The 25,345-nt window shown below is 38.7% G+C and overlaps 1 protein-coding gene across 1 annotated transcript in view; it reads left to right on the top strand.

Moving 5' to 3' along the window:
• Positions 1-22,605, top strand: part of LOC136867107 (protein SPT2 homolog) — a 165,253-nt gene extending 142,648 nt beyond the window's left edge. The window contains exon 8 of the mRNA XM_067144213.2: positions 20,967-22,605. Coding sequence (XP_067000314.2) covers positions 20,967-21,049 — 83 coding nt within the window. The 3' untranslated portion in view covers positions 21,050-22,605. The remainder of the gene's footprint in view (positions 1-20,966) is intronic.
• The last annotated feature ends 2,740 nt before the right edge of the window (positions 22,606-25,345 follow it).

The raw sequence follows: 25,345 nt of genomic DNA, 5'->3' as shown, positions 1-25,345 counted from the left end.
GGTTATTGCCAACACAAAACTCCAGTAGACGCTGACCACGCTCATTCCTCACACCTAGACCGTGCCTTCCAACCACATGTCCCAAATGATTATCTTCAATAGTCTCGCCTATCTTCGCATTAAAATCACCCTGAATGACTAACATTTCCTTCTGAGGAATCTTTCTGATGGTGTGTTCCAGCAACTCGTAGAATTCATCGATTTCTTCATCCACTGCAACTGCAGTAGGAGCATAAACCTGAATGAAGTTGATCCTACACGGAGAAGCATTCATCTTAATGGAGATGATTCTGTCAGAGACAGGCTCATATCCGACGACAGCACTGGCTAGTATTTTAGGAATGACTACAGCGACACCATTCCGACTGAGATCCTCGCTTCCAGAAAAATATATGGTGTTATCCGAGTGAGTGACAAAGTGGCCACAACCTTTCCAATGTGTCTCGCTGAGTCCAAGTATGTCCAGATCATGTAGGCTCATTGCTCTTTCAACGATAGCCAGTTTTCCTGTCTGTAAGAGACCTCGTACATTCCAGGTTGCAATCTTTCTAACTACGCGCAAAGTTGGTTTGGATTGATTTGCACGTTCAGATGCTCCACTTAACCATGTCCCCCCCGGAGATCCGACTGGGAGACTTACTCCGGACACTGATTTATGATTGAGTAAAGCCATGAGGTTGTCTTGGGAAAATTAACAGTGGTGGTTTCCCGTTGCCTTCCACTGACCCCCAATTCCACTCTGCTCACCGACCCAGCTTCCCGCTGGGGTTGTTACCCAACCTTCCACTGGGTTGCTCGGCTTAACAGGGGCACCACGTGTAGGTAGGAAATGGAGAATTGAGGTGAGAGAGGCTAAGAGAACTCTCTTGTTGAGTTCTTATATTCGCATCACACCTCCATTTAGCCAGAGTCTCAAGGTGGTCGCAGAGACTCTCCCTAGGTCAGTTCCCAGGGCCTATTGATTTATTATTTACCTTATTTTTCCCATGTGATTTGTGTTTCACAGACCAAGCGTGTTGGCCGTGCAGTTAGGGTCGCGCAGCTGTGAGCTTGCGTTCGGAAGATAGTGGGTTTGAATCCCACATCAGCAGCTCTAAAGATGGTGTTCTGTGGTTTTCAATTTTCACACGAGGCAAATGCTAGGGCTGTACCTTAATTAAGGCCATGGCCACTACCTTCCCAATCCTAGCCCTTTCCCATTCTTCCACCACCAAAATCCTTCGATGTTTTAGTATGTTAAACAAGTAGCAAGTGTATTTCACAGACTCACTATGCCTTCTACATCATCTCTACACCATGAACCACAGAAAAATCACATAAACACATGCTACAGAACACTAATTTTTGAAGGTATTAAACATCGTCTTTCTTCTGGGTATTTATCAGGATACTTTTGGAGTACTATATCTTTATTTGCTGCCCTGTTATTGGAAACATAGGCACACTTCATTTCTGCAGCACAAAAGCACTTCTTTACCCACAAAATAATCGGGATAAGAAAGCCAGTACAAGAATCGAGTACGATCACTGACTGAATGAAATATGGTGCCATATTGCAAAGCTGCAAAAGAAAAGAACAAAGGCCAACCAGACAGCCAAAGCGAGGCATTATGGACATGCGCATACGCTCTTTGCGCATTAAAATGTCACAATATCACCCAGTGCTTCATTTAAGATTTAATACCGTATTTACCCGAATAATCCCCGCCGTCGAATAATGCCCGCACCCTCATTTTAAGAAGGCTTATTCTTAAAAAAAAATGAAATGGACTAAAATTCCTTCCATTGAAAGAGTAACGTAGGCATAAACAAATATTTTGTATCACTCCGCGAGGTCCACGTGGTCTTTATGCAAATATCACTGTTATGAAATATATTTTCCATGAAAATGAGCAAGTATGCCTACTTGCATGACAGGTATTTGATTAATCTGAACTTGCAATAGGCTCGATTCCCTGTAGATGGGAAGATTCGTTGTCTCTTGCATCACTAGAATCCTCTCCTAAATTACAAGTCTGTGGAGTTGGCTTTTATCTTAGTTTAATGCTACGTAATCTGAGATAACAGTTAAGTTTGTGTTCACCAACAACATTATCTCAGATAACGAGTATTATCTCGGTTTAAAATTTTACCGGAGATTGATTGGCCGGTAAAATGGGAAATCTAAGATAATAGCCTTCCAGGATGGCTACTCGTAGACTGCTGGAATGTCTAATTGCTATAGAAAGTCACAGCGACAAGTAATATGATCAAGATTATGCAATTGACAAACGTCTTAGATGGATGAAAGTACGTGCGGCATATTTTGAGGACTTAATTGATAGACAAGCTTATAAATAATAATATTTTGAGGACTACGATGACCAGACACATTTTAGGTTATCTAAAGCTTCGACACTGTCGAACATAAGCTGGAATTCCCAACACAGATAAGCCTAAAATGAAGTCTCGATTATATCTTGTATGGTACGTGACTGGGTGACTTTTAAATAAAGAACAAAGAAATACTGCCTTATAATTTGAGTGAAATATATTTCTTATTATCTTTGTTAATGCTTTCTGCCACCAGATTTAATAACAATCACTCTCGGAAAGTCATGTTAGGCTTCTTTCTTCGTTTCTGCTCAATAGCCAACATAATTTATGCAAATTATTTGCAAACCCCGAATGGAATCATAAACTTGGTTTACATTTCGATAGCGGCGGCAGCACGTAGTCATTTGTTTTCCATGCGGGTGTGCGTTAGTATGAAAAATTTGCAGTTCAAACTCAGATTGAAACAAAAACTTAGTTTCGGTAAAGCGAGATAATAAATTCTGTGGCGAATACGGAAGTGAGCATTATCTGAGATAATGACATTATCCGAGTTTTGAAAATCTAGCAACAGAAAACGTAACTGACATTGATGAATATGGGCCAAAAACACTTCTCACACGTGGTCTCTTTTTACTGGACAGTAACACGACCGGTGGTGGATATTTCTTTTCGTGCAATGTAAACACTTGAAATAGACATACCGGCAAAATCTGATGTTAATTTTGCAATAAGTAAAACCTCGTTAATTCGAAGTCTTTGTAATACAGAAATTGGACTTCCAATTACGTGATTTCAAATTAACAGCTATCTTGTAATTCAGAAATGCCAACCCTCGCCAGTTTTCGCTGATTCTGCTTTTCCACGTACTGCCTGCTATGTGCTATTGTGGCATTCCTTAAAACACTGAATATGAAAGAATTACGATTTCACTCTATTTTCAACTATGAAACACACTATAGAAACACCAAAGTGAGTGAAAGTGCGGAAAGCTACCCCTGCACATTCCGGAAGACGCGTTCTATCATGACGCGGAGAAATTTTGAATTTAAATTAGTCTGTAAAATATGGTAGGCCCTACTATTTAAAAAAAATGTAAACTTAGTTTAGAATTAAAAGTCTGAATTGTTTTCCGTTTAGATGATGGTGATGCTGCTTGTAGTTTAAAGGGGCCTAACATCGAGGTCATCGGCCCTGTTTTCCGTTTAAATATGACATATAGGGCAGTTTTCTTCCATCTACGGTTACACAAAGCATAACTGTACACTCAGCATCGAAAACTAGGTGAGCCAGGAGCGTGTTGGCAACCTTGACGCAAATAAAACCCGCACCCCAATTTCGTGCCTCAAAATTTTTAAACAAATATGCGGGGATTACTTGCGTAAATGCGGTATTTTTGTCATTTTATTGATCTGGAAAGTAAAAACACATTAATTTTCTGTAATGCACTGGTAGACAAAAAGTGTGGATCACTTTAATTTACGAACAAAAACCGTATTAATCTTAAACCTTGCTGTCTCTTCATTCATACAACATATTATTATAAAATGAAGTTAACCAGTGCTCTACTTAATACTGGTTATTGAAGTTTTTTCTTTTTTAAGTTCAACTAAAAAGTTCTTAGATGCTGTAATTTATGAAAATGTCATTGCCTTAAATTAGCATTGCATTACACTGAGCAAACTTATGAACATACCTCAGAAAGTTTTTTTGATGACACTCTAAACTTATCTTCCCTTTGTATTGGGTGTTACCACCTCTGACGATGATTACGGCCCCCACCCTTCATGGCATGCTAGCTAGAAGGTCCTGGATTGTTTCCTGGGGGATGAGCGTCCACTCTTCCAGTAGTATTGCCTGCATTTCATCGAGGGTGTCAAAATTGCAACACCGGACATTTCAGCCAAGCATATCCAACAGGTGTTCTGCGGGATTGAGGTCTGGACTGAGAGTTGGCCAGTCGAGGGTTCATATAGAATAGAATATATTTATTTATTTATTTATGACCTACAGGATGTCCCAATTACAGATGATGTAATAGAAAATAAAATAAAAAATTAAATTAAAATTAAATTAAATAATTAAATAAAAAATAAAATCAACCTGGGAGGAGTCATTATGACTCTGGCAAATGGGAGTGAAATGCGTTGTTGCCAATCATCTGCAACAAGAAAATATTGGATTCAGCAAGAGAATCCAACTAGCCTCTTTCACTCCAACTCCGGCACATAACCTGCAAGAGGTGCCCCTGCTAAGCCGAGCAACCCAGTGGAAGGTTGGGTACCAATCCCAGCGGGAAGTTGGGTCAGTGCTGGGGGCTTCAAGGCTTACAACCTTGACAGTTAACAAATTGTTATCTGCGGGTAACCACCCTAAACTTTTTCTTAACTCTCGCAACATAGAGAAAACAACCAACGGAAAAACTACCCCAGGTGGTATAAAATCCACCCCAGTTTTGATGGGGCAAGCAAGCCTTTGGATTCTGGGGAGCTTGCACCTTCATGTGAGACGAAGAAACGTTTTAAGTTCTTGGCGACCATCAACATCAACTCCCTCCTAGAGACAGGAAAACTAAAACATACACTAGATATTTTAACTGAACACAACATCCTAATAACAGCTGTACAAGAGACCAGATTCCTCGATCAAGAAGTGATAGAATCACAAGGTTATCGGATCTACAAAGGGCAACCCGGTGAAAGATTGATGATGAATGTGCCTCGCTTGGAAACAGGCTTCATAGTCAGCAACAGAATGATCAACTCCATCATCTCCTTTTCATCCCCAAATGGAAGAACGTCCACTATAGCTTTCAAAACTCTCAACAAAGCATACACAGTTGTTAACTTCCATGCACCTACTAATGACACCAACAGGAAAGATATTGAAAATGTGGAAACCTTTTGGAGGCTACTCGAAAAGACACCTGACCAGATCCCAAAGCACCACATAACTATTTTCATGGGGGACTTTAACGCCCAGATTGACAAAGAGAGAAAATTCAAGAACATAGTTGGAGATTACCCAGCCCACAAGAGGACCAACAGGAATGGAGAAAGGCTGATTGGCCTGTGCAGAAATTACAACTTAGTCCTCAAATCTGCAGCTTTCAAATGCCTCCCTAGGAAAGCTATGACTTGGAGATGCCCAAACCCAATGCTTGGGGAATTCCAACTGGACCACGTAGCCATCAATAGAAGCAACAGCAAAGAAGTGCTGAATGTCAAAGTATTGAGAAGTGCAAACATTGATTCAGACCACTATCTTTCTTTGATCAAAACCAATTTCATCCTCTTAAAAGAAGCAGAGAAAACCACTGCATCAAGTCGCGAATTCCAAGGTTCAATCCAGCCAAGCTGAAAGATAACAATAACTTCACCGAGACCCTGGCTAAAAACAAAGACGAAAAGGATTGGCCCCAACTACAGAAGGCACTAATAGATGCAGCGACAACCACCATCCCGGCGGTCAGAAAGAACAAACATCCGTGGTGGACAACTATTTGTGACTAATAGAAGAGAGAAAGCAAGCATGGATAAAATGGACCCGTAACAAAAGTCTCGATAACCATAAAAACTTCTTAGAAGCTAGGAAAATTGCTATTAAAATTATCAGGAACCCCAAGAGGCAGTACAATAAAGATATCATTGAACAAGCAGAGAGGGATTTTCAAAGAAACAACACTAGAGACTTCTACCAAACTTTTAAATCTCAAATAACACCCTAGTCAGCCCCTACACTTCACCTTCGGGGAGCTGACGGAAAGCTGAAAATGAACAATGAAGAGTGCACCACAGTTCTAGCAGAGTATTTCAACAACCTTCTAAATTCAAAGGAACCTAAGGGGAAACTGCATTTCGAACCTCAGAATGTAACTAAGTCGGACTCTCTCCCACCAACAAAGAGGGAGATCCAGAAAGCCATTTCAGAATTGAAATGTAACAAAGCAGCGGGCGAGGATGGAATCATAGCAGAGCTCTGGAAATACGCTGATGAGGAGTCAATCCAAAGTATCCATGAAATCATATCTAATATCTGGGTGACAGAAGCGTTACCTAGCGACTGGACCTCAGCTATCATCCACCCATTACACAGAAAAGGCGACAAATCAGATCTCAACAACTACAGAGGGATTTCCCTTGTATCAGTGACGTACAAGATACTCTCCAAAGTATTACTCACAGGAGTAGAGGCTCAACTAGACTCCTGCATCGGAGAGTACCAGGCTGGGTTTCGCAAGTCAAGGTCATGCGCCGAACAAATCCTGAACCCCAAAACCATCATCACTTTCAAAAACCTAAGCGCCTCACCCTACGTAGCAACATTTGTTGACTTTCAGAAGGCCTATGATTCAGTAGATAGTCACTCTTCCAGGCACTTGCTGAACTGGGACTAGATAAGAAAACCTTAAATCTAGTGAAAGTAACTCTTACCAACACTACAGCCAGAATCAAATTCAGAGGGGAACTGTCCCAGAGCTTTGAGATCAAAACAGGTGTTAGACAAGGGGATGGCCTATCTCCAATCCTTTAACTGCCTTCTCGAAAAAGTCATTCGTGAATGGACGAAAATGCTAAAGGATGACTCTGGATTGAGAATAGGCTACAAGAAAGACAAGTTAACTATTAACTGTTTAGCCTTCGCAGACGACCTTACACTCCTGGCATCCAGTGTGGAGGAAACTATCCATCAACTATCCTCTCTCGACCACATAGCAGCTAAAGTAGGGCTGAAGATCGCCATCAACAAAACACAGTTTATCACCAACATCAAAGATGCACCCAAATCAATCCCACTGGGGGGACAAAACAGTACAAAGGACTAACTCCTTCAGATATCTAGGAGAATGGATAACCCCAAACATGAATGAAGATCAGGCCATAAACAGCAGATGCATCAAACTGGAAAGCACGTACCACCTATGTAAGAATATGTACTAATCCAAATCCCTCTCCCTTAACCTCAAAATCAGGCATTACACTACTGTAGTGAGACCATCAGTACTACATGCCTCAGAATGCCTAAACATGGTAAGAAAAGGGCAACTTAGAAAACTGGAGCTGAAGGAAAGGAAGATCTTGAGAAAAATCATGGGCCCTATTAAAGAAGGCGGCAAGTACAGAATCAGGCACAACAACAGACTGTACCAACAATTGGAGAGCATTATAACATCTATGAGGAAGAGGAGATTGAACTTCTATGGTCATGTCATGAGAATGGACAATCAGAGGCTCACGTCCAGAATCTTCCACACCATCTCTAGAGGGAAAGCAACTAATGCCAAGTGGGCAAGACTCGTCAGAAAAGACCTTCAAGAATTGGACATTGCTCCCAGTGAAATTTATGACAGGAATAGGTACAGAACGTTGATCAAAACATCAAACTCTCTCCAGTCACTAACAGAAAAAACAGTACATCCGGGAGGAGATGTGAAATGGACTCAGGAGCGAAAAGACATTCACAGTGCAAGAATGAAGGAGTATTGGTCAAAGAAGAAAGCTGCTAGAGATAAGAACCACGTGGTCCATAGCAGGCCCAAACGGAACTTAAAAAAAATGAAATAATATACATACAAATATACTGTGACCGTTCGTGGACGCCGTGGTTTGTAGATAACCATGAACTATCAAATTATTTGCCGACTAGTATTCAGAAGGTTCGCATGATACTCCACTCAGGGCATGGCCCTTCGAAGAGTATTCGGTCACATTCAGATAACGACGACTGAGCTATAGATACTGCCAATCATAAAATGTAAATTCTACACTAAGGCAAAGTTTTCAAATAAATCGCAACAGAAATTGGAAGGATCACATTTTAATAAAAAAAATTAATTGATTGAATATGAACAACTGAAATGAATAACGTAAAATAAATCATATGCATTCATTAACATTAAATAAGGACCGAGTCCATCTTGCATTGTCCATCATAAACCGGAAATAATTATTTAACACAAATTCACAGAAATGTAGAATCTTATGGATATACCAAAGTCTATCGGGTCATATTATGTCATTCACTCGCCGTCGCAAATGTTAATTGTACCTGTCTACTCCGCCTTGCCTTTCATAGTTATCATTGTTCCTATCTGACTAACTAAATATCGGTTAACTTGAAACCCCCAACAGATTTCAGCATTTATAAATGATCACACATGGCAACACAATACACATAAATGAGTAAAATGCACGTCGTTTCCACCCATCGAGCTGCTGGGCTGCACCTGAAATGAATCTTTATCTACTGGCATGAAAATATAAGTTGGTGCCGTCTGGACTGCGTCGAGGTCTGCCTTCACCATCAGCTGAAATGCTACTACAGCATGAATCTACTATAAGCATCTACTACATGTACATCGATCGCAATAGGTGACTCTGATCTTAAACATAACTATCACTGAATTGCATTTTAAGACCCTAATCGTGCGCATATTCCAACATTTCATTACTTGCAACTACGAATCTTAATTTATTAATTCATGTACTTGATGACTCTCTTCAATACCAATGCCTAACGCTGGACTAGCTTATCAATCATCTCACAAAATATGCGGCGGAAATTCTATTAACAACACCATTAACAACTTAACACGTCTCGAAACTCAATATAATTCGACACGCAAACCATAAAAATCAACCTAAATTATCTCGTGTCCGCCACGCTTTATGACGACCCTACGCTCGTCATCTCATTGTATACCGCACAAAATCATCACATCCTAACTGCACAAGCAATATTAAGGAAGAGTCTTATTAACATTATACATGAACATTACCTAATACACCTTAATGAACATCCATATCACATCATGGAATTATACCAAGATCACGCACCAATATTTCACACACACTGTCACACTGCAACTTACCTGTAGTAAATGATATTATTTTTGTTTCACAGCGATAAATAATACGGACACAACGCAGTAAAACGTCTCATCCACGGTAATTGACGGCATACAATATTTACCCACGTATGATCAATCGCAACCCGACAAATACAACCGAAAATCTGTTAGATCGTTCAAGTTAACACCCCCTTGTCACCTACGTGACATTGACAAAAGGACTAACGCTACTAAAGCATTCTAGGAAAGCAAAAGATAGACAAGTACAATAACTTATCTGGCTTCTTCATGGTAATTCCGCAGCGGTTTAATCATCATTTTTGTAATTCCGTCCATTCCGGCAGAGGCCTGAGTCCGCCAGGGCACTATATTGGTTTAGCACTTCATGTTGTTCATTTACATTCCCTGGTCAGATAGTGATTTAACATCTCCGGCCGCCACCTGAAACTTGTACAATATAATTAGGAATACAATTTCACACTAATTGTATCTTCACTATTCCAGTTTGATACTGGCCTGAGGAAACATATAATTCGAGGTTTGCAAATGATTTTGGCTATTATATAACTTATATCTGGGCTTATTCTTTATGTTTATCAATTACAGAACCAGATCTTTAAGCTTGCTTCAATTATCTTCCTTCATACAGTAATCAGTAAGTAAAACACGAACTCCTTCCATTATTATTTACAATAATAATAAGTTGCTTTCCATAAGCAGAGAAATCCTATGCTAGCTATACATGTGTTTTTGACATTTGAGGAACTGAATAATAACTCTAACCTTCATCATAGAAGTTGCTAAAGGAAAACACACACTATTGTTCTTCTTCTTACTATGAAGCACGTCAGCACGGGCCCATTAGATGATTTGCCATATGAAGTTTCATGCTAATCCATGGCCCCCTTTACAACTTCAAACTAGATATCATGTCTAGCCACATTCTTCTCAGCTGATGCTGACATTGTACTGAGCTCTTGCTTGTAGATAAAGCTGATCTTGACGTAATTCGACATATACCACGGGGTCTTGAGTTCGATCCACCGGCTCTCATCCATTATGTCTATTCTACACTTACGAGTTGTATCGGTTCTTTTAAAAATATGCGCGTAAGCCGCACATTGACACGTTACACCTTTTTCCAAGTCATTGATATACATTTCATTTCACTTATGACTTTCAATGACCGGCCGACATATTGCTACAGGTCATTGAAAGGTCATAATACATATATACAAATAGATATAAATCTTCACATGTTTTCTAGAGATTATTTACATAATTTACAAAATTATCACGTTCCATCCTTGAGAAGAACTTTACGAATTGCAGTGGAAGGGTGGTGAAAAATGTTGAGTGACCCTTCTAGCTGATTTATTGTCCTAAGGGCTTGCATGAGCCAAGAATTTTCATGCGCAACCATCCTACATTTGGGCAGGTGGAATGTACATTTCTGCCTTGTTTGTCTGCTTGGAACATGAAGTGGGATCGATCCCAGTATAGCCGGACAGTCCACTTCACTCTTCAAGCATTTAATCGCTAACATTGCATTCGCACATTTTCGGCATGTTGCCAGCGTATTCATTCCAAGAATGTTTACAAATTCTTCATATCTGCTTGAAGAGAGTGGCATGCCCAGGAATATGAAACTAATCCACTTCATGAACCTTATCTGTACTCTCTCGATATGGTGTATGTGGCCTTTCTGATACGGGAACCACACCTCACAACCATACTCGAGGCAGGGTCTCACCAGGGAACAAAACAGAGCTTTGATCTATGCAATATTACTGAAATCATTACAATTCCTTTTGACAAACCCCAGGAGTCTGAAAGATTTCTTTATAATACCATCGATGTGCTTCTCAAAGGATAAGCCATTGCTGTTACTAAGAATTACACCTAGATCTTTAAACTCCTCCATACGATTTAAACATTCTCCACTGATTTTATATCTGTAAAATACAGGTGTTAATTTCCAAGTAAATGACATGACACCACACTTGGATTTATTCACTTTAAGGGACCACTTATCACACCACTCGCATATTTGCTTCAGATCCTCTTGTAGATAATCACCATCACTGTCTTCTTCTTTGACTTTGTATAGTTTCAAGTCATCAGCGTACAAGAGACATTCACTGCTCTGAACGACGGTAGTAATATCATTTAGGAATAAAACAAATAGAAGAGGCCCTAAGAGTGATCCCTGTGGGACGCCAGATGAAGGTTCATAGGGGTTAGAGATCAAACCCTCGGACTTGACATAACATATTTGTTTTGTCAAGTAGCTCTTTAGCCACTCGAAAATACTCCCGGGCACTCCATACGCTGACAACTTTCTCAACAAGGCTTCATGTTGTAAAGAGTCGAAGGCTTTGGAGAAATCAGTATATATCACATCAACCTGTTTACCTTTGTCCAATGCATTGGAAATTGAAGATAAATAAACTGCCAGATTGGTAACAGTTGACCTGCCTTTAACAAATCCATGCTGTGATGGGTCTATGTACTGACTAAAACAGACATACAGGCGATTATATGCGACTTTCTCTGCCACCTTCGATAAAAGTGAGAGCAGCACTACTGGTCTATAATTATCAAACAACACCTTATCACCTTTCTTAAAGATAGGGATTACATAGCACATTCCCGGAGGACGATGCCAGGTATCTCGTCAGGCGCACATGATTTGTTGATATCCACCGATGACAGGATCCGTCTCACTTCTACCACAGAAGTTTGAATAGACACTGGATCTATTGAAAATGGGGGAGAAAAAAGTTGAATTGCAGGGCTCGGAAGGAGAATGGTACTTCACGAAAGTTTGCGCGAATGTGTTTAGAATTTTATCTTTTTCGTGGATTTCAGTTCCGTTTATTAGCATAATGGGAGGCAGACGGGAAGATTTTCTTTTATTATTAATGAAATTCCAAAAGCACTTAGGGCTTGTGATGACATCATCTTCTACCGACCTAACGTAGTCCCTGTATTTAGCACACTGCAGATTTTTACATTCACTTCTTAATGTGGAAAACTGCACATAGTCGCACTCTTGGCCTGATCTTTTGTATTTCCTTCTCTCTCTTTCTTTTTCCTTCAGTTTCTGGATTAGTTCTGAGTCGTACTAAGAAGGCTATTTTCTGATGTTAATTTTTCGAAATGGTACACTGTCTTTTATGACCGCATATAGTAAGTCATAAAAAGTGCTCACAGCTTCATCCACAGAGTGGGACTCTTTAATCATATCCCAGAGGCACAGGGATAAAAGGTCCCTCATTAAAGAAAAATCAGCTTTCTTCCATGCAAATATGACTTTGTTTTGCTCTTTGAAGTGAAATGTCCTTGGCGTAGGCAGGAAAATTTCGATGGCTTGGTTATCAGAGTGAATTACATTTTCAGTTTTGACGCACTCTCCACTCCGAAATAATTTGTTTGAGACTAAAATTAAGTCTAGAAAATTATCATTCCTAGTAGGGAAATCACAAATCTGACTGAGATCGAATCATTAATAATTTCTGGAAATAAGAATACCTCCTCGCTTCTCTGTTTGATAATGTGTTGTACTTTCGACGACTCATTCGTTTTCCAAGCTAATTGGCTCAAGTTAAAATTACCACACACAATAACAGTGTCCCATGAGTTGAGAACAGATGTAATATTTTCCAATGTTTGATGTAGGTCGCTAAGCCGGTCGTTCACTTCATCTGGAGGCAGGTAGCAGCACACAATGAAGACAGCACGACCGGGTTGAGGGTTGACTTTCACTACTTGACACTCCCAATTCCCAGCAAGCTCAGGCTTCGACACTGGTCCAAGGTCAGACTTCACAGCTGGTAAAACACCTCCACCATCCAGTTTTGCAGTGTTCACGGAATTTCTGCCCTTACAAAATACAATGTAACTGTCCGTTAATATTTCAGTATCAACTACAGTTTCGTTAAGCCAACTTTAGCTGATACAAATACAGTCATAGTTCCCTTCACTTAGTCTAGCATTAAAGTCAGCAAGCGAGTCCTGACATAGCATAGATATTCTGCAGCGAGTGGCATGGGGGCAAGCATTATCATGCATCATGATGAAATTTTCACCAATTAAGGTAGCATAGGGGATTACATGCTCTGCTAATGCCTCTGTGATGTAATGTGTGCATTCAGAGCACCTCCATCAATGAAAATAAATTCCTTCCGGGCCTCAGAGCTGATACCTGCCCATACCATGATGGAGCCATCCCTACACGGTAACCTCTCGGAGATGTTCCAAGGTGAATATCGCTCTCCACGCCTTCTCCACACTTTCTCTCTACCATTAGGTGACTGGAAGCATAATCTTGACTTTTCTGTGAACAGTACCATTGACCAATGCTCCACAGTCCAATTCCAATGTTGACTCACAAACTGTAATTGAGCTACTCTGTGCTGGAGGGTAAGCTGTGGACCAGTTGCAGGTCTTCTGGAGGTCAAATCGGCTTTTCGAAGTCTTTGTCTGACAATCCTCACAGTCACATTTCTTACTGCCTCGAGTCAATTTCTGGCTTGGATGGCGGTAGTTTGGCATTCGCTCAAAACTTGGATGACCAGAAACCTATCGTCCCTAGCGGATGTAGACCTCCGACGGCCTGATGCAGGTCGTCTGTGGTAGGTACCGAGTTCACAAAATCATCTTAGAACATGCTAGATACCTCCATATGATGCACCGATGCCATTAGTCCCATAACGAATGCTGCGTCCATCATCCACCAACGCTACAGCTCTTAACAAAGTCTTCTAGACTAAGAGGCATCTTAACTTGTCAAATGTGAAAGAGAAACTGAAGGAAAATGTTCATTTGTGACAGATATTGTGTCACACACTGATAATCCACCAATAGCTTCGGCCTCAGTATCATAAAAGTTCAAAGGTGTTACTGCTAGTCGAAGCAGTAAAATTGAGTGCCTAACACTTAGGAGTAAAAAGCAACTCCTTAAGTTTATTTATAATCTCTAAACATCATATTCTTCTCCATAACTGCAGAATACACATTAGAAACTGCCTTAATGTAAAAATTAATATAATTAATAGAACAATTTCCTCTTAATAACTAGTGTTTAACAATTACAATTGATGAGGATAATATTATAGTTTTGATGAATAAAGAAGATTACGTTAGTAAAATGAATGATTTTTTTGAAGGGAGATAACTTTCGTCAGATAAAGAAGGACCCCACCAACAATATGCAAAAGACATTTAAGCAAATTTTAACCAATACTAACTTTTTGATGGATTCGAAAGAAGCAAAACGCTTGGTAAATATGAACCCAGGGTTACCTAAATTGAGAGCAATGCTTAAGGTACACAAAGAAGGCATACGTATTAGACCGGTTGTAAACTTCAGAAATAGTCCCACATATAAAACGTACAAATTTATACACACGTTTTTAAAGAAATATTACAAATTTAATGTAGGTACTAGCCTCCGCAATACTACAGATTTTTGTAATAGGACAGAAAATATAATTATATCGCAACAGAACACTATCCATAGCTTTGATATGTACTCGAACATCCCGATTTTGGAGACTATCAATATTGTTAAGGATAACTTAAACACATACAGCCCGTTGAGTAGAGTAGAAATAGATGAATTCATCAACTTATTAACGTTCACATTAGAAAACTTTTTTACTTTTAATAACAACGTGTATAAACAAGTTAAGGGGTTGGCCATGGGATCACCAGTGTCTGGTATCCTTGCAGACATACATATGGACCATATGGAATCTAATAAAATAGTCGGCGAAATAAAAGGATTAGATTTATAGTTGAGGTTTGTTGATGACACGTTCATTATCATTAACGAACAGGATCTCAAACCAAACGTGTTGTTAGACCAGGTAAATAACTTAGATAAACATATAACATTTACAATCAAATCGGAAGATAATAAAAGTCTAAACTACCTAGACATAACAGTAACTAGAGATAATAAAATTCTGGTTTGCCAAGTATTCAGAAAGCCTACACATACAGATGTTATCAGGAAAGACTCAGACCACCCGGGAGAACACAAGAAAGCAGCATTTTATAGCTTGATCAATAGAGCAGTAAGTACACCACTAGATAAAAATTAATTTAATAAAGAGATAAACATCATCCACGATATTGCCAGAATAAATGGTTACCCTACGAGCTATGTCAATAGGATAAAGAGCAAGATCATGAATAGACCAAACACACTACTTGTAAATAAGAAAGAAAAGAAGAAATTTGCTACATTCACTTATATTAATAAACAATCATACGGCTTGGTCAAACTCTTTAGGAAACACAATATCCACGTATCCTTTAGAACAGATAATAATAAAATTTTGTCCAATTCGAATAGCGTAAACACTAATAGTATTTTCAGTAAGTCGGGAGTATACAAATTGTCTTGTCAAGACTGTGAAAAAAAGTATGTAGGACAGTCGGGAAGAAGTGTGTTGGTACATTATAAAGAGCATGTGAATGCACAAAAGATATTCTAGATACTCTGCCATGTGCGAACATATGCACAAAAGCAATCATTTCACTAGGTCTTATTGTATACAGGAATTTTAATTTAACTAGCTGAAGAAGAGGATGTGCATATTCTTGAAACATGTACTAGACATAATGTTAAGGTGAAAGGTAAATATTAATTAACACATAGTATTGACTAGACGGATCATCCACCTCTCTATTTATTGTGATTAAGTCAATATGGTCCCAATACCGGCCATTATGGTCAAGATTATTAATAGTGGTCCTAGGAAAGGTAGATGCTGCATACAAGAAAATCAAGGAAACCTTTGTAAAAGAAGCAACAATCCAGATTGGAGTGAGGCAAGGCTGCAGTTTGTCCTCCCCCCCTTCCTTTTCAATGTGTACCTAGAACAGGCATTAAAGGAAATCAAAGAGAAATTTGGAAAGGGAATCATAATCCAAGGAGAGGAAATCAAAACCTTGAGATTTGCCGAGAGTTGGCCATGCGGTTAGGGGCGCACAGCTGTAAGCTCGCATCCGGGAGATAGCGGGTTTGAATCCCACTGTCGGCAGCCCTGAAGATGGTTTTCCGTGGTTTCCCATTTTCATACCAGGCAAATGCTGGGGCTGTACCTTAATTAAGGCCACAGCCGCTTCCTTCCCACTCCTAGGCCTTTCCTGCCCCATCGTCGCCATAAGACCTATCTGTGTCGGTGCAATGTAAAGCAAATACCAACACACAAAAAAACGAGATTTGCCGATGATATTGTTATTTTATCTGAGACTGCAGAAGATCTTGAGAAGCTGCTGAATGGTATGGACGAAGTCTTGGGTAAGGAGTACAAGATGAAAATAAATAAGTCCAAAACAAAAGTAATGGAGTGCAGTCTAATGAAGGCAGGTGATGCAGGAAATGAAGTCTTAAAGGAAGTAAATAAATATTGTTACTTGGGTGGTAAAATAACTAAAGATGACAGAAGTAAGGAGGACATAAAATGCAGACTAGGACAAGCAAGGAAGAGCTTTTTTAAGAAAAGAAATTTGCTCACTTCAAATATTGATATAGGAATTAGAAAGATGTTTCTGAAGACTTTCATATGGAGCGTGGCATTGTATGGAAGTGAAACGTGGACGATGACTAGCTCAGAAAGAAAGAGAATAGAAGCTCTTGAAATGTGGTGTTACAGGAGAATGCTGAAGGTGAGATGGATAGATTGAATCATGAATGAAAAGATACTGAATCAAATTGGTGAGAAGAGATCGATTTGTCTAAATTTGACAAGGAGAAGAGATAGAGTGATAGGAAACATCTTAAGACACCCAGGACTTGTTCAGTTGGTGTTTGAAGCAAGTGTAGGCGGTAAGAACGGTAGGGGTAGACCAAGGTATGAATATGACAAGCAAATTAAAGCAGATGTAGGATGCAATAATTACGTAGAAATGAAAAAGTTAGCAATGTATAGTGTGGCATGGAGAGCTGCATCAAACCAGTCTATGGACTGATGACTCAAACAACAACAAAATGATGAAATTCATATTTGAGTCCCATGAGTGACTTCTTTTAGCACATGATGTCTATAAACAAGAGGTTGTTTTTCTTAATCTGAGGTTAACATATGCCCATTTTAAATGCGTTTGTGGTATGGTCATATAATATTAAGTCTACATGTGCTTCCAAGGTTGAAAATATTAACTGATAGAAGTTAAACTGGAAATTATGTGGTGGGTTATCAGGGTCCGTAATACTAAAATTACTACACAGAGATGTGGTGTGTTTTACTACCCACTAAATTTACTGAACTACTATTTACATTTAATCAGAAGTTCACTCACGTTTGAATTTTCCACTCGACACAGCTTTTACTCATGATCATAACACATATACAAACACCAGCACATCAAACTCCTGTTCTCCACATGGCTTCACGCAGTGCAGTATTGTTTCAGAGCAGTTCACAGTAGCAGGTCTTGTTGAACTCCAGATAGCCGTCTGACGGATTCACTCCCAGTGAACAGCTTGTGAGCGTCTGCATACATTCACTTGCAAAATAACTGGTGTGCTCCATTTGAGTTCTTTATACTGGCTGGCACTGTTGTTTTGCTCTCTGCTGGCCCAATCCACATCCACGATTATTATCTCTCACTGGTATTCTTGCTGGCCACCCTGAATTAGCCTTCATTGTCACAGTATTTTAAAAGCATTTCATTTTAAGTGATTAAGTTCAGATTAAAAATAATTTTTAACAACTAAAGTTAAAAATTAAATCTCAGTGATGTAAATAAAATTGTCTTTAAAATGGCATTAATGATTCGTAAATGTCGTGAGTAACTTGCTCCCTCCTTCTGACTCATGTAGATTTTAATGTAATCACTGTGAATTTCACACTGAAACTTACAAAAACAACCACAATACTTGGGATAGGAAAATAATTTTTTGAGGTTTGTTCCCTAAAATATTATGAGACATTTAACTGTAGAAATAATTTTGTTGATAGCTGCAGTTGTAATGGATCATGTAATCTATGTTTATAGAGATCAACAAATTACATCTTAAAAGCTTATGTTGGGCAGGTTGTAAAACATTTTGAGAGATATCTCCTCTCTCGTTCATTTCCATATCATGTTTCTCACCCTATGTGACTAAACTTTTCAGTCTGTTGAAAACATCAATAATTATAACACATATAATACTAAAACATACCTATAAAAAATACACACTGTTAAACAAAAATTGACAGGTTTCATTCTACAAAAACATCCTCGGATTCTATCAGATCACTTTAAATCATGCTCATATATGTACAATATTGTTTACATTGCATAAACTTATCAATTATTGTGAATTAGTGATGTTAATGAACAAGTGAGAAAAATCATATATCCAGTAGTCCTCCACTGTCACCTTAGTAATTTTGAGAAATTTTCTGTACTTATCTACTTTGTCCATTACCTCCAGCAATTGTGTTTGGATTGAAGACAGTTCCCTTGCTTTGGTCAGAGAATTTACAACAGATAAGAATATCCTAACCCACATTCCACACATTTAGCATCAGAGTAGCCTCCTCTGAGATTCATTAAGCACTAATGCAAGAAGTGCAAATATTGTTCTGAAAATTAAGTAGCGTGAAAAGAGAGGGTGGGGAACATGCTCTTCCCACTTGAGATGTTTTAGTAGGTTATTATTTATCTCTAAAAATAATGTTTTACAAGGTAACTCTTTAATTCAGTTCAATACTTTCATTTAATCAATATCATTAGCTTACATTTTCTCCCTAATGCAAAAATTACCTTATAAGATTCATTTAATCAATACCATTAGCTTACATTTTCTCCCTAATGCAAAAATTACCTTATAAGATCACAAAGCAGCACTTACCCTCTCCTCTTCATTCAACAGAGTTAATACCTACAGCACTCTCCTCATCCCCTTAACTTCCCTCTCCTCTCCACAGAACAGAGTTATTGCCTACAGAATTTCCCTTACTCACCTACATTGCAACCATGACCAGAACAAGGGAATTGGCTTAATTCTGAATGTAGTTACGATAGCTGGAGGTAACGGACGAAGCAGATTAGATAAGTACAGAAACTTTCTCGAAGTTACTAAGGTAACAGTGGAGGACTACTAAAAATATAATTTTGCCATTGATGCTTTCACGGCCCGTACTTTTAGACATGATGCTGTATAGGCTTTTGGGCTTATGCCATATCAAGAAAATAAGGTGAAATTCTTTATGTTTCGCAGGGAACTGTGCCTTGAGTCCTTAGAAGAAATCTCGACTGTCCACGAGAAAGGCTTCCTAAACAATGACTCTTTAAAAATTTAGACATTATAATAGAAGTGGAAAATGGTACGTTCAGTCACCACCAGATGGCTCCCAGGACATGGCAAGAACGCTAGCATTCGAAGCGGAAGCTGACCGAGCCATCAGACTAAGCGGTTCACATAATGTGTGTACGTAACATATGAACTTGACAGGTGTATGATATACACACAAACCTGAAATGAGACATCTGGCGCCAAGGAACGTTACGTACACACGTTAGTCTGATGGTTCGGTTAGCTTCCGCTTTGAACGCTAGCGTTCTTGCCACGTCCTGGGAGCCATCTGGTGGTGACTGAACATACCATTTTCCACTTATATTATAACATCTAAATTTTTAGAGAGTCGTTGTTTAGGAAGCCTTTCTCGTGGACAGTCGAGATTTCTTCTGAGGACACAAGGCACAGTTCCCTGCAAAACATAAAGAATTTCACCTTATTTTTTTGACACAGCATAAGCCTAAAAGCCTATACAGAATCATGTCTAAAAATATAATTTGTCTCACTTGTTCATAGCATCACCGATCATTCACGAGTTTACATACCAAGCGAGTTTGGCCGTGCGGTTAGGGGCGCGCAGCTGTGAGCTTGCATTCGGGATAAAGTGGGTTTGAATCTCACTGTTGGCAGCCATGAAGATGGTTTTCCTTGGTTTCCCATTTTTGCACCAGGCTGTACCTTAATTAAGGCCACAGCCACTTCCTTCCCACTCCTAGGCCTTTCCTATCCCATTGTCACCATAAGACTTATCTATGCTGGTGCAGCATAAATGAAAATCCACAGCCTGTTTCCAGTCATTTGACCGGATCAGGAATGGGATAAATGAAGCCTCCATCTAGCAGCGAGGATAGGAATTGTGCCAGCTGCTGAAGCCTGTCGCACTCCTCTGGGGCAGTGATTAATGACTTGACAGATGAAATGAAATGGTATTGGAGAGTGTTGCTGGAATGAAAGATGACAGGGAAAACGGGAGTACCTGGAGAAAAACCTGTCCCTCCTATGCTTTGTCCAGCACAAATCTCACATGGAGTGACTCGGATTTGAACAACGGAGGCCGTTGCCACCTGAGCCACGGAGGCTTCGGTGCAACGTAAAACAACTTGTAAAAATAAAATGTTTAAGCAATGTAAACAATATTGTACATATATGCGCATGACTTACAGTTTTTCGATAGAATCTGAGGATGTTCTTGTAGAATGAAACGTTCTTTGTATAATAGTGTGTGTTTGTTTTACAGGTATATTATAGTGTTCAATATAACCAGTGTTCTTTGACAGAATGAAAAGCTTTAAAGTTACCTTACCTTACATTTACCCTGAAAAGTGTGGTTTTCCTCGTAACAGATTTTCGTCTGAGGTCATTAAGAAAATCATTGCTTACTTTTTCTTTCATAATTAAATTTTCATTGTACAACAAGGGTTGTAAAATTCTCCCAGTTTGTTAGCTATAATTTGATTAGAAATTTAATAGATGGTTTTCATGTTTCTCTTTGAACAGGCATTTTGGAAGACTTAGAAGACATACAAAAAGAGCAAATGGAGAAAAAGAGGAAAGCCATGAAGAAGAAACGAAGATTATAATAAATATAATGTTGAAAGTGATTTAATCCTAACATATTTTACAATATTTGCAATGTGTATGTAAAGTTTCTTTGTACAGTCAATTACAAAGACAGGCTTGACCACTGCATTTTTTCTTCTTTTGTAGCAAGACTGAACTTATCCTCTAATGTAATGGGCTGTAACAAAGATAAGTTATAATGTATCCATGGCAGTGCCATACAGTTGTAAAAATAATTATATTTGTGAAGCTGTGATCTTTTTTATAAGGGTTATACATTGGCAGATTGCCTTCCTGACAAAACTTTTCTTCAATGTATATAATTGTTATTGTCCATTACAACAAGAAAGGAAAAATAGAGAAAATTAATATATATCTAATTTCATAAGTATATGATGTACATAGGGTAATTTTTAAGAACTATATAAAGTACTTCAGTCTTGCTATGATAGAACTCTCTACATCTGTGTATAGTCCTTTACTAATGAATTTTATATAATTATATATATATATATCTGTTTGCTTGTTGAACAATTTTGTTTGAATTAATGTTGTATGGCATAAATATATTTATCTGACCTAAACTGCTGGCTCCATTTCTTGAAGGAAAGGTACTGTATATATTTTGTCTGAATGTATCTGTATAAGAAATCAGCCAGTTTCCTATTGTTTTTATATATGGTAATGTTACATTGAAATCTCATGAAGATTCATATGCTGAGGCATCTTCATTTGACATCTTTCTTTAGTTGCATTTAAGAAAAGCCAATAAAGTTCACTGTATAACCAATGTGTATAGTAAAACAGACATGTGGTTGACTACACCCTGGTTTGTTCTTAAAATCTGATTCTTAATGTTCCGGATTTTTCTGTGGAACGCAGAGGTGAAAAAAGTTGCGGGTTGGAATGGGTCTATCTACAATAGTCAAAGATTAATTTAAAACTGTAAAATGAAGGTTATATTTCTTTTCACATATTAAATTTTAACAAAACTATTCACTTGGTGAATGAACAAGATTTCAGGTACAGAGCTAATTTGGTACAAAAATCGACAAACAGGAAAACCAAAAATTGGTAAGTTACAATTTTGAGCTTCAAGCTCATAATTTACAAAGGTCCCAACATCACTAATGTTGTGTTTAGTTAGATAGACAGACACCGAGCTCAATAGCTGCAGTCGCTTAAGTGCGGCCAGTATCCAGTAATCGGGAGATAGTGGGTTCGAGCCCCACTATCGGCCGCCCTGAAGATGGTTTTCCGTGGTTTCCCATTTTCACACCAGGCAAATCCAGGGGCTGTACCTTAATTAAGGCCATGGCCGCTTCCTTCAAATTCCTAGGTCTTTCCTATCCCATCGTCGCCATAAGACCTATCTGTGTCGGTGCAACATAAAGCAAATAGCAAAAAAGAAAAGGTTAGATAGACAAGGAGAAGAATCTCCCAAAACACAATTTTCAAGCGCACTTTGCTCCAACAGTTACAAGTTAAGGCCTTCCAAAGGCATCATTCAATATTACATAAATATATTTGACATTTGAAGAAAAGAGCCTCATTGCTCTACAATTCTACCCAGGAGACTATGCTCCCAAATCCATACAGCCTACTCAAGACAACCTTTAAGTTTTACATTGGTGATTAGAGCATCTTTGCTCACTAAAATTCACTCTTTCAGGCCTCTCTAGGCACAACCTACAATTTGAAGACCATATCAATAGCTTTTTAACTTTACACAGGGGTATCTAATACCCATTCTACTGGGCCTTTATGAAAATTAACAGGTTCAGTTACTGACCCCATAAACAAAATGTATGGAGGCGGACACTTACGCTCCTTGAAATCAAGAGGTTAAAACCCTATGTGGGTTTGTGGCCCGACGATGCAGGGGCTAATCCTAAACTACTGAGGTGACTAGATGGACAAGTTAAGTTACAATTTACAAGCGAAAACGGTTACAAAATCACAGTCACCTCAAGACTGACTAAAGGGGAATTCGAGAAGGTAACGCACTCTCTATCCCCGGTTCCCCGGTTTTCAGTTAAGTACTTTTGACTTACTTGAACTTTTACATGAAAAGAAAGTAAGTTTACATATTAGGAAATTGACAGTGACATAGTTAAAGATTGGAACCTTTCCCTCGAATCAGCTTGCGCAGATAACTACCAAGATAGAGATATGATGGCCATTACTTTAGCTGATGTTCTGCCTGCCGAAGAATGAGGCCTCCGCCTCCTCTCTTAACACACACACTCAGTAACACGACGATAAGTAAGACCAGTTAACTCGAAAAGGTGTCCGCTTTTATACCCGAGACGAAGGGTCGAGAAGGCTCTGGACTAAATCCGGACACACCCTCTCATTTTTATTGGACAGTCAAAAAGTTACAAGAAGCCTATGATTGGCAGAAAAATAAATATATGAATTTTCCAATTGGTTGAGATCCCAAGTTGGCGGGATAAGTAAGAAGTGTTGCAAACCTTGAAGTATCAAAAATAGGGTAAGTCGATTCAGTTCAGAAAACCTATGAACACAAAATTTCATTAAATTTCTAGTTATTCCACTTTGCACCAGAGTGCATGGCATCAGTTCTGAAGTAGAGACATCTATGGAGAAAAGTCCACACTTCTTGAAATAGTTTTGGTACCAAAAAAAAAAAAGGAAAGAAAAAGAAATCCAGTCAGTTCAGAAAACCTTAAAATAACACATTACTCTATCACTTTAGTAGTGACATCTGTTGATCAACGTCCCAACTACGTGCACTAGGTGTTTCAAGTTTTGTATGTTAAATAGCGTTCTTCAAGGTGCTTCCTTTAAATGCACGGGGACGAGGTGTATCTTCCGGTACACTTAATATCAGTGTCACCGTTTGTCACTTTATTAATATCAAGGCTTCTTATATACTGTATTCAAGACAAGTTTGAAGAAAGTTTGTCACCCTTTCCATTTTCTTCCACTGTTACTGTTACTTTGTCACTGTTTTCTCCCCCCTCCATGTTGTACTTATAGGAATAATCTATTACACTTCTTCCATGCGTTTTAATATGCTACCTGGCTATTTCATTAGAATTCTATTTTAGTTGTATTTGATAATCAGTTGCTATATATATATATCTATGAATAATACCTGCAGCCTAATTTTTTGGAAGGGGAATTTTGAAGAACGTTTTTCATAGCGTTGTTGATTATTTCTATCAAAAACCATAAACACTGCAGTACAATAAATGTGTCTTGTCGGCATTACTAATTTCCAAGATTAAATGCAAATATTTCTGGTGGAAACTGATAACAATTCTCCAGAATTTCATTATCTTTTCTTCGTAATTGGCTGGGAGATCTTGCACGATCATAGTTCCCTATAAATCTGAAGGTATTTCTTTCATCAACACTCGTGAGACATCCACAGCTAGCCTTATAACCAGTCATTTTTAACTCTCTTGCTATTGCTATAGCTGTCAACCGACACATTTCACTCGTGATGAACATCCAAACTATCTCTTTCGGTCACATTTGCGTATATTTTTTTCCGTTTTTGGAAACTTTGCTTTTTGTCCATAAATAACTGACGGTTACTGTTTGTTCAAGACGACCATAATTTTTATCCGATCTTGTATGCAACTCTCATCGACATAGGACCTTCTTCCCACAGCACAATTACCAATTTACTCTCCTTCTTCAATAATGTGGAGCTTTTTTTTAAGTTATGAAAGGCCTATATTGAAAACTCACACCAGCTAACCTAAACAATTACGATGGTGCCACACAAATGACACTATATGTATGCGGCGTGCTTTTCACTTGAGGCAGGAACAGAGTTGCCAACAGAGTGTGTGGAAAAATACCAACTTTCAGATTTCTGTATATCAGGAGCATTGTACCAAACTTGACACGTATAACACCCACACCCCAACTTTTCGGTGCCAAATTTTGAACAATATATTCAGGGATTATTCGCGGTAATTTCTCTGCAGTTTCTCTGCAATAATTATTTTGAATCATGTACATGTTTTCATTTTTTACAAATTGTTCTTTCATGATGCATATCATCTGTAAAATTTAAATAAGAAACAGGCTGGAAGGCATGCAACAGACTTACCCAAATATGGAATTCTGTGACTTCTGCTGGTATGTACACCTCCAAGAAATCAAACTCTGACATTTTCAGCAGTCCTTGATACTTTCCTCTATCATGATTGCAGCTATAGTAGTAGCAGTCTTGCTTCTTCAGTAACCTTTCATTATTGTAACTTTCCATTGTTTTGCAGCCATCAGGTGGTGATGGTTGTCCATCTATTATCCATATCTGATACTAGCTGATGTAC

Source organism: Anabrus simplex, chromosome 3 (genome assembly GCF_040414725.1).
Source record: "Anabrus simplex isolate iqAnaSimp1 chromosome 3, ASM4041472v1, whole genome shotgun sequence".
Lineage (NCBI taxonomy): Eukaryota > Metazoa > Arthropoda > Insecta > Orthoptera > Tettigoniidae > Anabrus > Anabrus simplex.
This window is presented reverse-complemented; position numbering and strand designations above follow the sequence as displayed.